The sequence below is a fragment of the Oncorhynchus nerka genome, linkage group LG9b (assembly GCF_034236695.1).
Source record: "Oncorhynchus nerka isolate Pitt River linkage group LG9b, Oner_Uvic_2.0, whole genome shotgun sequence".
Taxonomy (NCBI): domain Eukaryota; kingdom Metazoa; phylum Chordata; class Actinopteri; order Salmoniformes; family Salmonidae; genus Oncorhynchus; species Oncorhynchus nerka.
This window is the reverse complement of record NC_088424.1, coordinates 22,795,830-22,812,568: the sequence shown is the minus strand read 5'-3', so window position 1 is coordinate 22,812,568 and position 16,739 is coordinate 22,795,830. Positions and strand designations below refer to the sequence as shown.

General features: G+C 42.5%; 1 protein-coding gene across 1 annotated transcript in view; it reads right to left on the bottom strand.

Moving 5' to 3' along the window:
* Positions 1–1,024: 1,024 nt before the first annotated feature.
* si:ch211-207d6.2 (sickle tail protein homolog) overlaps positions 1,025–16,739 on the bottom strand; it is a 79,646-nt gene continuing 63,931 nt past the window's right edge. Inside the window, 7 exon segments of the mRNA XM_029642683.2 lie at positions 1,025–3,921; positions 4,576–4,695; positions 5,563–7,263; positions 7,361–7,444; positions 8,125–8,244; positions 8,563–8,742; positions 8,946–9,202. Coding sequence (XP_029498543.2) covers positions 3,373–3,921; positions 4,576–4,695; positions 5,563–7,263; positions 7,361–7,444; positions 8,125–8,244; positions 8,563–8,742; positions 8,946–9,202 — 3,011 coding nt within the window. The 3' untranslated portion in view covers positions 1,025–3,372.

The following is a 16,739-nucleotide window of genomic DNA, read 5'->3' as shown; positions in this document are numbered from 1 at the left end:
TGCCAAAGATCTAACAACATGGCAAATTTATTCACATTTCTAGTATTACTTACAGAAAACTACTTGGCTAATTTGGCAACCATACTGATTGACACCCTCATTACAGTAATTCCAATTAGAAATGCAAATTAGGGAGCCACATCTTTGATTAACTGACAGAAAGTTCCTTGTTGGTTTGTGGATGTCCTCCTAGACTTGTGCTGTTGATGTGACACTACTATAAAGCATTGGGAGAGATCATAATTAACCCTATGATGCTAAAGTGAGTTATTTTTAATTACCAGCCATCCGTCCCTCTGTGTTGCATCTCACAATCTGGACTCTCTTCAACTTTCCTGTGTTAAATATGATGCAGAATGATGATATGCTAATTACCGTAGATGGGCATTGGGATTCATTATGTCTGGAATTTACATGAGCTAATTATCGTTTAATGAAACTAATTACTAATAATTTTACTAATTAAAAGGATGAGATATCTCATTATGTTTTTTTTCCCTCTTAGTGTGATTCCACAATGGACTGTGTGCATATACAGTATGGACAAATTGTTTCAGGAAATGTGTTAATGACATTCACTAACACATATTATTTGTAATGTCTAAATGTGTTTTCATGTAGTTGTCTTTGTAATAGCAATATCCTTTCATGACCCTAATCATATGACCATTTCAATCGGTTTTAGAATTTCAGATTTTATTTTGGATTTTTGGACAAATGATTGCTTCAATATCATGGGGAGCTGTTTGAAATGTGTTTGATAAAGACACAAATAATATTACATTTAGGTATAGCTATTTTAGGTAAATTATACAGAACATTTGAAAAGTACTGGTATGCAAACCTGAGTTTTGCTGTCTGGCTGCTCTCTTTCCTGTACAATTGCATGTGTATATTGACCTCTGTTGGGCAATAATAGGAAGCGCAAACTGACTTTGCATTGATTCCCACAATATGTCAGTGAACCGATTTTCATACAATCACACAGATTAATATAACCTGAACACATAAAGCATACAGCAAATCAGTAACAGAAAGCCCTTTATTAGTTTCTCAACCTCACAAGCATTAAATTCTACAATACCTTTTTACAACATGGTTTACAGCTTTACAAAATCAGAGAACACTAAATATTTACAGAGTTGTGCAAACAATAGTTCTCTAACATGACAGATAAATCTCTAAAAGGGCATGCATAGGAGTGAAGTTTGGCAAGTTCAAATACTTTTCTGAAGACAAAACCCTCTTAAATACATACACTTGCATGTAAACTTCTGTCACTAATTATGAATGTAAACACCAGTTACTAATATGAATATAAGTCAGTTGCCATCCCAAAGGTAAACATTACAATGTCCACATAGTGCATGTCTTAGATACATGATCTGTAAAACCAAACACTTTAGTACAAGCATGTTAGTACATCTACTGCCTTAAAAGGCCTCTAAACATTATTTTGCATGTACAGTAGCTATCTTGTTAGCTCAAAGGATTTGGCAGTGCATCTGAAGCTTGAGAAATCACCAAGCATTTTGTTCTTCAAAGTTCCACTCGCACAACTCCACACATCTACGATCATTGCATAAGAGAGATGACATCTGAATGACTGATGCTAGATGAAAGTCTGCATCTATGCCTTCATCCACCATAAAAATGTAAATAAATGATTTGATTTCTTTATATAAATTGTTATTTTAGATCAAATCTTTATATTATTAAGTGTCACTCTAATTCGTATAAAATATAACACCATCCGTTAAAATCACAGATTTCTCACATCAATAAAAATGTAACTAGATTTCCAACACCACTAAACTACATTAGTATAAACTCTAGAATGTTTGCACCTTTTTGTGTTGATCATTTGTAAAGCTAGTTGTTCTTGTGAATATGGTTATCATCATACAACAGGGTCATTTCACCAATTCGGTGCCTTTTGAGAAGTGTAACTTGGAAGAAAAAAAAACCTTTTGATTTCACTTAATTTGTACATTCGGTCATAAAATGCACATTTAACTTCATAAAAACATGTTCACGTTAAACAAAACGACCCTATTAAGTGCCAAATAAAGTAACATTTCATCTTAAATCAGCCACGTTTGTTGTGTGCAACAGGGTGTGGCAATTAAATGCAAGCTTCACAAAAACAATGAAATAGCTTAAACATTTCTAGCCTGTCTTATCTATGTGTTTTGCTCGACCCATTCAGTTTTCCACCACAAAACACCAGAAAATGGCCAAAAAGAGTAGAAACGGCTCACCTGCTTTTACACGATGATTTGACTATGTTACATTCTTATTACGATTTTTTTTTAAAGGAATAGTTTCACCATATTAAAAACAGATTTCAGTTAATGTAACAGGATTGACCTTAAAATGTAAATGTTTTGTCTTTTAGAAGAACCTCTTATCCAGAGCGACTTACAGGAGCAATTAGGGTTAAGTGGCTCCTCAAGGGCACAGGCAGAATTTACACCTAATCAGCTCGGGGATTCGAAACAGCGACCTTTCGGTTATTGGCCCATAGCTCTTAACTGCTAAACTTCTTGCCTCCAAAATGAGAGATAGATTTAAATGAATCACTAATCACATGAAATAAAAAATACTTTTCAGAAATGACTGTCAAAGCAATAACTAGGCTTTACAATGACGGTGAAGTTATGGAGGAATCTTTGGATTAAGTGGGTTGAAATCTTCCTAGAAGTGACAGGGTTGATGGAGGAACATGTCAAAATGCTGAATTGGCACTTTAGCAAACCTTTATTCATATTTTTTTAAATACATTGAATTCTCCATGGAGTCTATATTAAAGGGCACTTCATTTAATATAACAGGCTTTTACAATACAATACTGGTGCACAATGTCTATTTAAATATCAAAGGGATGCAAAAGGCGCTATTTTCATGGAACAACCCATAAACTGAGGCAGAAATGAAAAAAGGTCCCCTTTCTGAAAGGGAGCATGGAATGAAAACCAGCTCACGCTATTCTCTGTTTTTGTATGTGAACTCAAATTGATCATGATCAAAAACTTATCAAAGCTAGAGAGAAACGAGAGAATGCCCTGCAATTGTATTAGGTTGCCTTGAAAACAGCACTTCCCTCCACTATACTTTATACTGTTATGTAACAGGGGTCTGTGTGCTGCTAAAAGCTTAGCTTCCTCCACTGTCCGACTGCCCCATACTGGGTTCGAACCAGTGATCCTCTGCTTCGCAACACACGTAACTGTCCTCCTTGACAATGTTCCAACGTGTTGAGCCACCCAAAATGTACAAATTGGATGGCTCCATCTGCAACATTTCAAGCAAGCTGTGGCATGAGTTTACGGTATGTTTTTAACTTTGTTACATATAGATATAAAAAGATAATCATATGTCCTTTGACAAAGAAGCTGCTGGTGTATGTGTGGTTTTGCTGCTGTATCCACCTTGCATCTTTTGTCCGGTGAAGCTGGGTATATGAGCAATGCGGTGGATACTCCTCGCACCTTGACTCATGGCAGTCGGGGAGAGGAGGGAAGGAGAGGGAGGGGAGGAGGACGTGGAGGACGTGGATGTGGGGGACAAAGAGGAGGAGTTGGAAGAGGGGGAGGTGGAGGAGGAAGAGGAAGATGAGCAGTGAGAGAAAGGGCTGGGTCGGCCATTTTGGGTTTGTGATGAGAGGGAAAGATTTTGACGTCTGTCATTGAAAGAAGGGCTAGGAGGGACGAGACGACTCAGATTAAGAGACGGGATGAAAGATTTGTGTGAGGAGGATGGGGAGGAGGAAGGTGATTTAATAGGGTTAGACACAGTGTTTGGACCGGGCAATGACATATTTTTTCCAGAGTTATGACAAAAGGCTGGGATCTTAGAAGCAGGTAAAGCAAGGAAATAATGGTTACTATCCCCACCAGCTTTCTCAGCACTTCTGTTAGCCTGCGAAACAAAGATGGCGGGAGATATGGAATGTCAAGAAAGGCAAAAGAAGGGTTATTATACAAAGATAAATAAGCATCATGTTAGAAAGCAAAGAGGTGGCACTAAAATACACTAATTATAGATCATTCATAGAAAATATGAAGTCAGGAAATTATCTACAGGGTTAATGATGCCCACTACTTCACTAATTCAATGCACCAACTCATAACACACATGCAGTGTTTATGACATAAATATCATGCTTCTCAGGGTGAGATAAAGAGGGTTAAATAATATTTGGACAGTTGACAGAGGGCGAGTTTAGTTTGAAAATAGGTTTAGTTTAGTTGATTTAGTTTAAGGTTGAAGACGTTGAAAAAGCGAAGTGAATATATCCTTGCCAATCTATCCTTGCCTCCACCTCCAAGTGAATTACAGTTACATGGTGAGCATGCTCAAGGAGCATATAGAGGGGAAGAAGAGGGTACAGATGGTAACAGTCAAAAGGTCTTGAAGACATACAGTAGGAGAACAAGACAGAGAGTGAGTGGATTCAACAAACATATCCTATAATTGTACAGTATCCAAGGCTTCATGTAAACTTCTGTAAATCATGAAAGTAGTTTCTCCAATACTTCCTAACGTTAACAGGCCATCTTACAGTAAAACTACCTGTGGAAACTGCTTCTGAGTTTTTCCTCCTGGTTTGTCAGCTGACCCGGCTGGTTGCTGCCAGGACTTTGCAGACACAGAAAGTGACATCTGACTTGAAGAAGGAGAGCCACTGGTATTCTGTAAGTATTCAAAAACAGACAAAAACCATATATTAGGAACAGATTGTGAAAACACCTAAGAGCCAAAGCAACAACAACAGAAAAGACATGTATCCAGAGATAAGATGGCAGTATGCTTACAGTAGATCTGTGCTTCCCAAACTGAGCTACTAGTAGAGTTACCAGCTCCAGGGGGAAGTCTGAGACTGTAATGGGGGATTTTGTGTTGAGCTGTATTCTTTTTTTAGTTTGCACTTATAGTTTCACATGCTGTTTGGACATTATTAGTAAAAGCTAATTAAGTTATTTTACTATCAGCTGAGAATAAATTAGCACCCTTGTAATCGATGGTTAAAAACAAAGAATATTTATTTATGGTGTTAGTGTATGCCAGAGATGTTCTCATAAAGTAATAACGTTATATTGCCTGTGATTACAGGCTTTGGGTATATCTAGAAAGCTGCCGAGTCAAGTTAGGGGTCCTCGTTTTTTTTCTAAAGTTCAGGAGCCACTGACCCGCCTGCATCAAAACTGAGAGCAAAGCATGCACAGTGGAACCATGGCCACAATATAAAGCCAGTCATTTTAAAGCCAGTCACTGTTCAAAGTCCACAATTAGAAAACAAACACACATCATAGCAACCCAGGTACCCTGGGACAACAATCATGTCAACTGACACCACAAAGACAGCTTATAAGCAGAGGTAGATCCCAGCTGTATCCCCAGCAGCGCCTGAAAAACATGTTAATCTTTAGTGGTTAGAGGGAGAGAAGGTGGGAATCTACCAGGGACCCAGCCACTAGCCCTCATAGGGACCCAGCCACCAGCCCTCACAGGGACCCAGCCACCAGTGCAGCGTTAGGGGGAAGGAGCTCTAAGAGAGACCTGTTTCTTGGAGCTGCTTGTGATGGATGGCCTGGGAAGCTCTGGTTTGGACTTCTTACTCTGAGGATGCTTCAGGAACTTTGAGACCTGAGGAGGGGCAGGCCTCTTGGAGGGACTTCTCTCTCGTTGGGATTTCACTGTGGCTGGAGACTCTTCACAGGAGTCGGTGTTAGGCGCTGCTGGGCTTATATTGTCCACAGTGATCTCCAGCTGTTTAATGGTCTCCTCTAGACTGGTTATGGAGTCGTAGGCATTCTTACAGATCTCCTCTGTCCTGCGTTTAGAGTTTGACCTGGTGAGAGTGCTTGGTGACGTGATGTTATTCACAGAGGTGAGGTGACTAAAGTCAGTTTGTGGTATGCTACTGCTGTTGATCTCAAACCTTTCGGTCTCATTCATGTGTCCGTCCCACTCCTCCTCGTCCTCATAGACCACCACCTGAAGTGTCTTCTTCCCTGTTTTGGTCCCAGTGCGAATCGCCTGGCTGATGGCCGCCAGCTTATTTTTGGGGAACTTGAATTTGAACTTCTTTTTGGTCTCTGGTTTGCTGGTGTTTGAGGGCTCTGTTTTAGACTGTTCTGGTAATGAGCACTCTGCTGTACTCTTCTGTTGCGCAACCACAGCAGGAGTATTATGGTGACTGGTTGCAGTGTTTCCTGTCACTGCTGTCTTGTTTGCCTGATGTAGATAAGTGTTAGACTTTACCTGAGGTACACTCTTCTCTGATCCTGCCTCCTCTGCCTCCTCCTTGATGCTCTCCTGGTGCAGCAGCCTATCCAGCTCCTCCTCACACTCAAAGATGGTGGACATACGCTTGTAGGCCGACCGGATGTCCATGGGCTCGTCGAATATGATGATCACAGGCTTCCTGTCGAAGCCACTGTGCTCCTGGCTGATACTGGTGGTGTCGTTCCCCACACTGACGGTCTGAACCTCGGACATGCTGGTACCATTCACTATCTCCTGGTACTCCCCAGTGGACAGAGCCTGCACTCTGTTGCTGGTGATCATCATGAAGGAGATGTTCTCAGGGGGAGGAGGGCCCTCCTCGTCTGGGAGGTCAGGGCTCAGGCTGCTGCCCTCCTCTACATACCGTGGTGCTCTGCTTCTGAAGGACCTCAACACTACCTGCTGGCCCTGGCTGTCACCCAGGCCCCTGCTCTCTGGTGGAGACCCTGGACTACCTGAAACCTCTTGGCCTGTACTACTAACAAACTGGATTACTGGTACTGGTAAAGATGATGATAGTGGAAGTGGTGGTGATGCTGGTGAAGATGGTGGTGGTGATGATGACGAAGGTGATGATGGTTTACTGTTAGTAAGATAACAGTCTTGCTGAGAAGGTTCAGATATGTCCTGCTTCTCTGCAGGTATTGGAGGAGACACAGGTTCAACTACCCCCACTTTCTGACACTGAACAGGATCCTTCTGGACATTCTCATCAACGACGCTCTCCTTCCCACTATCTTCTCCAACTGCTATCTTCTGTATATTAGGAGGACAATCTTGGCTTTCCAGCACTGAGTTACATGATACCAGAGGTGTTGTGTCTGCTATTAGTAACTCTGTCTGCTGGGAGTCAAATTTATTTGAGTTTGCCACCTGTGAGGGGGACAATGTTCCCTCCCTGCCTTCCGATTGGTCTGTTTTTCCCGATGGAGGCTTCTCATTGGATAACTGCCCTGTGACATAATACATGACCTGGAAAAAAAAAATCAGGGAAATATCAACATCAAAAATATACAATATACTGTATTCTGACTGAGGAACATGGTTATTTGGGGAAGTTAAGACTTACCCTGGGACTCTTTGGAACAATGACAAATCTGTTTTCGTCAGTGTTGCACACACTTTTCTCTTTACCCTTGTTCTCCTGACTCTCCTATGACAGTTTAGGAGATAACATCATTGCACAACAGCTCCGAGTTCAGTTTACATTTCAAATTACATTGAGGAGACCAACCTTGGCAGCCAAGAGGGCATGCTTAGAAAACTAAGGGAAATAGAGTCAAGCACAATGTCATAAGAGATATGCTACAAATGATCAGATGCAGATTCATTCACGGAGCCAGGCAAGAACACTGCACAGTGTGAATGACAAGTCTAATCTCAGAGTGGAAGGAAATGGAAATTAATTGAAGATAATATCACATTTGGAAATCAAGAGCAAACATTTTCCAACACCAAGAGACACCATACACTTTTTATATGAGATCAGCCAATTCTCTGAAAGGCATTGATAACATGACAGACAGGAAACACCAAAAGAAACACCAAACCTCCGGCCCCCCAGGCCATTCCAATAGCAATAGCTGCAATAGCTGAACACAGCAATGAGTGGCAGTCAGACCAGTGTTCAGAAGCATATTCAATCAAAAGCAAGCTTTAGATCCAAGCTCAGACCAGATTCAGAGGCTGATTAAGCTGTAAGCACAGACAGTACTGACAGGCAGGCCCCAGATCAGATTAGTGTTAGAGGCCAGACAAGCAGTGAGTGAGTTACAAGCAGTGCATGCCTAAGGGGGCCGGAACGGGTTAGAAAAAGGGCACCACATCTGTTACCTTTGGGTCTTTGGGTGAGAGAGAGAGTTCTGGCTCTATCTGTCTGACTTGAGATGCAGTGCTTGTAAGGTCTATGACACACTTTGTGCTTACATCTCTAAGAGTGTACTTCTGAAACACCTGAGGAGGTCAAATTGCACCGATTAGATCACAGATCATATATCATGACAAGGCCTCTGTGGCTGTACAACAAAGGCTGAGTTAAATATCACAGTAACTGATGTATTAGGCAGGGCATATTCTTGTTCACAGACAAAACCCTTTCCTCCATTGAACAGCAGAGGGAGACATGAACACATTTCCATGAGGTTTTCGTAGTAAGGCAGGTAAGATAAGACCACATACAATAGAGCTACTGTTTATATTAAAAAAGGCACAAAAAAATAGACAAAGGCTTTGTACATATTTGTGGTTTACATGTGACTTGTGTATTTTTACCTGTAGTTCCTTCATGAATTTATCCTCCTCCTCATCATCATCCTCTTCTTCTTCGTCCTCCTTTTCCCCTGGCTCAGCTGAGGCTATAAAAACAGGAGTGGTTTGGGGCTTGGGCTTGACCTCTGGGGGCTGTCTGGTGGGTTTGGGACTGGGTTGAGGGACCACCGCCTCTTCATCATCCTGAAGGGGATAGTAACACACTGACTTGGACACTGGAATACTTGCCAGAGCAAAACTGGCTTAGATAAATTGCCACTGTATCCCCCACTAGGTCATGTGTGCATACACTACTAAAGACAACTATTTGACTGGCAGTGTTATGAGGTTATCCTGGGAGGGAATGCTGCTTGACTAGTGAAATTGCCAACAAATGAGTCGCACACCTGGGCGGTGGTGGCTTCCTTCCTGGTAGTAAAGATGACTTCTCCAGACCTCCCTGTGGTCAGCCCTGGGCCGGACAGTGAAGGGAAGAACCTCCGTGGTGGGGGTGGTGGAAGAGACTTCCCTGACTTCTCTGGGCTGTTCTTCATCTCTCTCTCCACACTGGGCCTGCGAGGCTTTTCAACCATAGACTTATGTGGTCGCTCAGTGCTGACCTGAACAGTCACCTCAGCAGCCACATCAGCTGCCTGAGTGGGTTCTGTCAGATGACGGCACACAGACACAGACAATTTATACTGTATGTAGAGCATAAATAATACATACACATCTTGACAAAAGTTTTATTAAACCATGTTTTCCACCCCTTAGCACCCCGCCTGGCAATACAGGTTGGTTGTCAGTCCCCACCCCCCCATATCTCTATCTACCTGCCCCCTACCCCATAACCTAGGATGCTTTTGCGTCCCCCCCAAAAAATATGAAAATAGGTACTGTATCTTAGGATGATTCTTAGATTGATGACACTGGACACATAAGTATGTTTTAGTATTTAAATGGTAACTTTGAATAACATTACCGGAATGCACCTGGTGTAAAACTACCTGAGGCTTTCTCGAGCACGATATATATGGCAGACATTTAAACGTGACGGATAGCAGAAAGCGAACCCCGTTTTGAATCAATACTGCCATCTATTGGTAAACATAATACTCAACATAAATATTTCAGGTTCCTACAGTGTGTATATATATATATACTGTAGTAACTGTAGTAACCTGAAATATTTATGTTGAGTATTATGTTTACCATATATATATATATATATATATATATATATATATATATATATATATATATGTGTGTGTGTGTGTGTGTGTTGAGCTCAGATTATTCTTCACAGAGTCTTCTTCACAAAGCAAATTTGTCCAGGCCTCAATTGTTTCTTGAATAGCACCTTTCATTCTCGCTGTCGATAATTCTAATGTTATAACTTCTACTAGTGACTGTATCCACTGGTGAATTGTGAGAGAGTGGGGTGTTTGCCACTTAAGAGCCAGCATCTTTTTTTTTGCGGAAGTGCTGCCTGTCCGCAGTAATCGTCTGTGATTGACTGAGAGATTGAAGGAGCTATCATCGTTAAGTAACATAGTAGATGCAACGCATTGAATGTTTACATTCATGCACTTCAAAATAAATGTTGTAACTTTGTCCCAGAAGCATTTAACTGCAGGGCACTCCAACATCACATGAAGGAATGTGCCTACCTGTTTTAGGGGACACAGTGAACAGTGTGATAAAACTTTTCTTTGGTGTTAAATACAGTCTGTGAACAAATTTAGAATGTATAAATTGATGGTTCAGATTACGGGATGACAAGGTCATATTTTTCCATATTCTTTTCCAGTTAAAGGGTTATTCAGATTCACTTACTGTAGATCTGTGTACCATACTTTTTTAATGTCTAGCCTAGAATATGAGCTTTCCAAAAGTGCTTAATTTTCAGATATAACAACAAAAACAGTACAACCCCAACCCCTCATCCCTCCCTCCAAACCACCCACCCACAAAGGCATCTATAAATATAAGTTAAATAGGAAAGAAAAATAGAAACAAACATTAATAGAAACTGAAACATTGGAAAAATCAGCACAAATGGCCACTAGAACTGACATGACTGCTCACCAAACTATGCAAGTTACACTAAGTAAAAGACAGGCTCTAACTTCTGTCGGGACCCAAGCACAGTGTATCTAACCCTCTCCAGAGGCAGGGATGACATCACTTCCTTAACCCACTGCATAAAGGAGGGCGGCTTTGCAGACTTCCAGTGAAAGAGGACAAGGTGGCAAGCTAGCAGTGATGCTGTTGCATTCGCCTGATGTGTGGTAGCATTCTGGTCTAGGGGAAGTACCCCAAAAATGGCAGTGACTGGGTTGGGGCAAACAGTTGTATTACACATATGTGAGAACGTATCAAAAATGGGTCCCAGAGGCCACTCAACGATTTGCATGAGCAAAACATGTGTTCCACAGTTGCTGGACTCTGGGGTCAACATTTGGGTATATTTTTGCCAATCTGTCATTTGAGTAATGGAGACGGTGCAGAACCTTAAACTGAATAAGCCATTGCCTTATGCAAAATGAGGTGTGGATACGCTCAATACTTTATTGCCATATACTGTATCATCGGGTAGCTCGCCACCTGTGTCTTGCTCCATTGCAGATTTTGTATTTGCAAAGGAAGGCGGATTAATGTCCTGTATTATGTCGTATAATCTTGAGATTGTGCCCTTCAGATAAGGGTTAAGATCTAAGCACCTCACGACTGGACACTTAGTAGGCTCGAGTGGAAATGAGTATTTTGGCAAAGCTGCAAGTATCTAAAAAAGTGGGTTTTGGGAATATTATGGTCAACCCTCAGAGTATCAAATGAGACGAATGTGTTATCAACAAATAGGTCACAAAAAAACATTTGTGGATTTCGTGGATTCGTCATTTGTGGACCACCTTATGAAATCCTGCTTACTGCGCTCCGGGAGTGTTTTGAAGTTATGTTTAAACAGAGTGTGTGACCTTTATCCCCAAATAAGAAAAAACCTGATGCTCCACCTTAAATGGGAAATTGGCATACCCAATTCCTTCTGCTAACTGATGCATGGGGAGGAGCATGCTTTTTGTTAGGTTTAACTTCTAACCAAAGAATGTCCCAAAACCTTGTAGCATGTCCAAGAGATGGGGTATAGACTCCACAGGGTTAGAGATGTATATGAGAAGATCGTCTGCATAGAAGGACACCTTGTGAGTCATGTTGCCCCTCAATATCCCCTTAATCCTCTCCTCCGCCCGCAGAGCGACAGCAAGAGGCTCAGTAACCATATTAAATAGGAAAGGGGATAAACAGCAACCCTGCCTGGTCCCCCTGTGGAGAGGGAAGTAGCTGGAGGTAACATTGTTGGTGCGAACAGAAGCCACTGGGGACGAGTACAAAATCTTCATCCAGTAAAGGAATGGCGGCCAAACACAAATCACTCTAGTACTGTAAATAATTATTCCCACTCAACCCGGTCGAAAGCCTATTCAGCATCAAGAGATGACAACCTCTGGCTGTAGAGTTGACTGGGCAGAATAAAGAACATTAAATAGCCGGCGAATATTGTAGAAATATTGCTTACCTGAGATAAATCCGGTTTGGTCAGAGTTCATTATATTAGGCATCACTGTCTCTAAACGGCACAAAAGGCTTATAGGGCGGTACGAGCCACAGTCTAGGGGATTGTCTTTTTGAAGAAAAAACGAAATAGTCGCCTGGGTAAGTGTCTGTGGCAGTTTCTGACTAGAAAGGATTTCATTGTACATTGAGCTGAGGAAAGGAGATCATTTAGAGGAGAATGTTTTATAAAATTCAATAGGGAAGCCATCAGGCCCAGGGGCTTTACCGCTCTGCATGGACTGGATTGCCAGAGTAGCGTCATCATCACTTATTGAGGCATCCATGTTGGTTTGTTCATCTGAATTGAGACAGGGGATGTCCAGATTGTCTAGAAATGCATGCATACAAGATGTGTCAGGAAGAGCCTCTGGTGAGTAAAGAGCCGAATAGAATTGATTAAATTGATTGTTGATTTCTTTGGGATTGGTAGACGTTAAATCAGCTGCAACACAGATTTAAGGTATTGTGCTGCTAGCAGCGGATTGTCAAAGCTGGTGAGATAACAACTTGCCAGCTTTCTCTCAGTGTACATAGAATTTTTGACTGGACTTAAAACAGAAGCTGCGCAGTTTGTTTGGTGAAAAGATTGTCAAATTTCGATTGGTGTAGCAGTCTGTCTTTGTAGAGTTCAGGAGTCGGAGAAGAAGCATATCTGTTGTCCACATTTAGATTGAGTTGAGAGAGCTCCGATAAGCATTTGGTGCGCTGTGTGTTGTCAGGGTAGCCTAGTGGTTTGAGCGTTGGACTAGTAACCGGAAGGTTGCAAGTTCAAACCCCTGAGCTGACAAGGTACAAATCTGTCATTCTGCCCCTGAACAGGTAGTTAACCCACTGTTCCTAGGCCGTCATTGAAAATAAGAATTTGTTCTTAACTGACTTGCCTGGTAAAATGAAATAATTTGTCCCCTTAGATATGCTTTTAACGACTCCCACACAGTAGAGTGAGACACATCAGGGGTGCAGATGACACAGTACTGTCCGGAAAGCGGATATCTAGCTGAACAGGGCTATGGTCTGATATAATGATGCTGTGATATTGGGGCGGCAGGTAGCCTAGCATTGGACTAGTAACCGAAAGGTTGCAAGATCGAATCCCCAAGCAGGTAAAAATCTGTCGTTCTGCCCCTGAACTAGGCAGTGTTCCTAGGCCGTCATTGAAAATAAGAATTTTCTCTTAACTGACTTGCCTAGTTAAATAAAGGTAAATATATATATATTGCCTATTACAAAAGGAAGAATTCTATTGTCCAGCAGGAAAAATTAGTTGATTACTGCGCCTGATTTTGAAAGAAAATGTAAAAAATATTGTCTATTAGTTACAAAAGGGAGAATTTTATTGTCAAAATCAGGGACAGTAATCAATTCATTTTGAGAATCATATAAAAAAAAATGTTTTGCCCATTTTTCTCCCCAATTTCGTGGTATCCAATTGTTAATAGTTACTGTCTTTTCTCATCGCTACAACTCCCGTACGGGCTCGGGAGAGACGAAGGTCGAGACACAACCCGAAACACAACCCAACCAAGCTGCACTGCTTCTTAACACAGCGCGCATCCAATCCGGAAGCCAGCCGCACCAATGTGTCGGAGGAAACACCGTACACCTAGCGACCTGGTCAGCGTGCACTGCGCCCGGCCCGCCACAGGAGTCGCTAGTGCGCGATGAGACAAGGATATCCCTACCGGCCAAACCCTCCCTAACCCGGACGACGCTAGGCCAATTGTGCGTCGCCCCATGGACCTCCCGGTCGCGGCCGGCTGCGACAGAGCCTGGGCTCGAACCCAGAGTCTCTGGTGGCACAGCTAGCACTGCGATGCAGTGTAGAATCCTATCATTTGTCTGATCCATGGAGGAGCAATCCCACAGAAAACAAGTAAAACCTAGAGTATGATTCGTGGACTGGAGGGAAAAAAAGCAGTACTGTTTAGCAGTGGGATTTGCTCCCACATTGTTGGGCTTCGATCGGGATCTGTCTAGACTTGGATACAATACACATTTGAAATCTCCGCCCAATATCAAATGATGAGGGTTAAGGTCGGGAACTATTGCGATAAGGTCAGAGAAATTGAGCGTCATCCCAATTAGGATCATAGAGGTTAGCCAGAATAAACCATTTCCCCATCACTATAATATATCTGCCATTAGTATCTGGAATTACTTTGGAGGAGACAAGCGGGGTACCTTTTCTGATAAGGATGGCTTTGGTCTACTCATTTTCTCTTTAGTTTATCATGGTCGCTGGACCGGAGATGGGTCTCTTGGAGAGAAACCATGTCCGGACTTAAGGACTTAAGATGAGCATACACAGCAAAATACCCTGAAGAAAACCTTGGACCCCTATGCTGGCCTTCCCCCTGTTGGAAGGCTGCATCTACCTCTCCTAGACTAGAGCAAAATGCTACTGTGTTAAACTGAACCTCAGTAAAGCTCTATCCAGGGCAAACATAATCACATTTACACCTACGGAAGGGGATTCTGGAGGGAACCTGTCACACCCTGATCTGGTTCACCTGTCCTTGTGATTGTCTTCATCTCCTCCAGGTGTCGCTTATAATCCCCGGTGTATATATCCCTGTGCTTCCTGTCTCTCTGTGCCAGTTCATATTGTTTGCCAAGTCAACCAGCGGTATTCCTTGCTCCTATTTTTTCCCAGTCTCTGTTTGTTTCTAGTCCTCCTGGTTTCGATCCTTGCCTGTCCTGACTCCAAACCCGCCTGCCTGACCACCAGCCTGCATATCCCCTTGTACTGTTTTGGACTCGGATCTGATTTCTGACCCCTGCCTGGCCCGACCTCGAGACTTCATATCGTCTGGTACCATTTGTACTCTGACCTGATTTATGAACTCTCGCCTGGCCCCGACATGCCTTTGACCACTCCCTTTGTTATCATAAATATCGGAGCGCTACCATCTGGCTCCTGTGTCTGCATTTGGGTCTCGCCATGTGCCCTGATAGATGGCTGAGGTGGTTGTAAGGTATCTTATGCTATATGCATATTTGAAGGATAGTAAAACAATATATAAAAAAAGGAGGTATAGGAATATGTCCGCCCCCCGACCAACCCCATCTACTTGGGATGACTTAAAAACAGATATACAGTTGAAGTCAGAAGTTTACATACACTTAGGTTGGAGTCATTAAAACTTGTTTTTCAACCACTCCACACATTTCTTGTAAACAAACTATAGTTTTGGCAAGTTGGTTAGGACATATACTTTGTGCATGACAAGTAATTTTTCCAACAACTGTTTACAGACAATTCAAGTTGGTCAGAAGTTTACATACACTAAGTTGACTGTTCCTTTTAAACAGCTTGGAAAATTCCAGAAAATTATATCATGGCTTTAGAAGCTTCTGATAGGCTAATTGACATCATTTGAGTCAATTGGAAGTGTACCTGCGGATGCTGGAGGAAACAGGTACAAAAGTATCTATTCAAACTATTATGTCCTTGTGAGAACATGTCACCCTATATATACCATCATTGTTCATAACGTTAAATTACTGAATGAATAATTGTCATTTTTTTGGCAGCAGGGTGGAGGCATGTTTCTAATCAAGATATGAATTCACTAGTTGGTCCTTGGTTGCGTTAGCAAGGCTAGTGCAGGGTCACAGTATCAGCCCACAATGGCTAGTTAGTATTATGTCTCCTGTCCTCCTGTGGATGTAGGTGCACGACAACGTATTCTTTGGCCTTGGTTGGGTCTAAGAATGCCTTCTACTCGCCGGAGGGAGTAGTTATCTTTAGTACAGTTGGGTAACGAATGCCGAACCTGGTGTCCAGACAGCGAAGTAGGAGCCCCCTCACCTCGTTGAAGGCTGACCTCTTCTTCATGACTGCCGCCGTGTAGTCCGGGTAAATGCAAATATTCCGGCCATCGTGGGTGATGGGAGCCACTCGCGCTGGCTTACGGAAGACATCCTCCTTCTCCTGAATGTAGTGGAATTTAACTAACTTTTTGGTGAGGACTGTATGCTTCTGTGCGAGTGGGGGCGTAATCGAGGCCTAGAATTTCCTGTAGCAGTTTAGCTATGGACAGGGTAGGCTGCATTCCGCCTACGGTCTCGAGTCCCTCTCTCACGCCGAAAATTAGACTGTTCCCCCAGCGCTGTCTGTTCTCGAGGTCCTCAACCTTGGAAGTGAGTTTGACAACATCTGATGATAGCCGGGTGACTTGCTCTTTGTGTCACCACTTTGTTGGGGTAAATATTTGCACCATCTTCCAGGCTATTCAGACGGGTGTCATGTCTCACCAAGTCTAGATTAACGGAGTCGATCTTTATGTTGACCTCGGTGGCGAGAATAGCTATTTGTGAGGTTGGGTCAGTGGATAATGACTCCACCTTAGCCAGCAGAGTCTGTTCAGGTTTAATGATAGCCGCCATTACCATGTCTAGGTTGGGGGGGATCAGAGTCCGTGTCAGGTGAGCCCGAGGTTTCAGCAGAGGCCTGCTCCTTTGTGGGTCGCGGCCCGTTGTCTCAACATTTTACGATAAAAGTGCCAACATTTTCAGAAAATAAGACAGATTAGTAAATTGGGTTTGATTCCAAATTAAATGTTACAAAATTAACACGTGGGGGA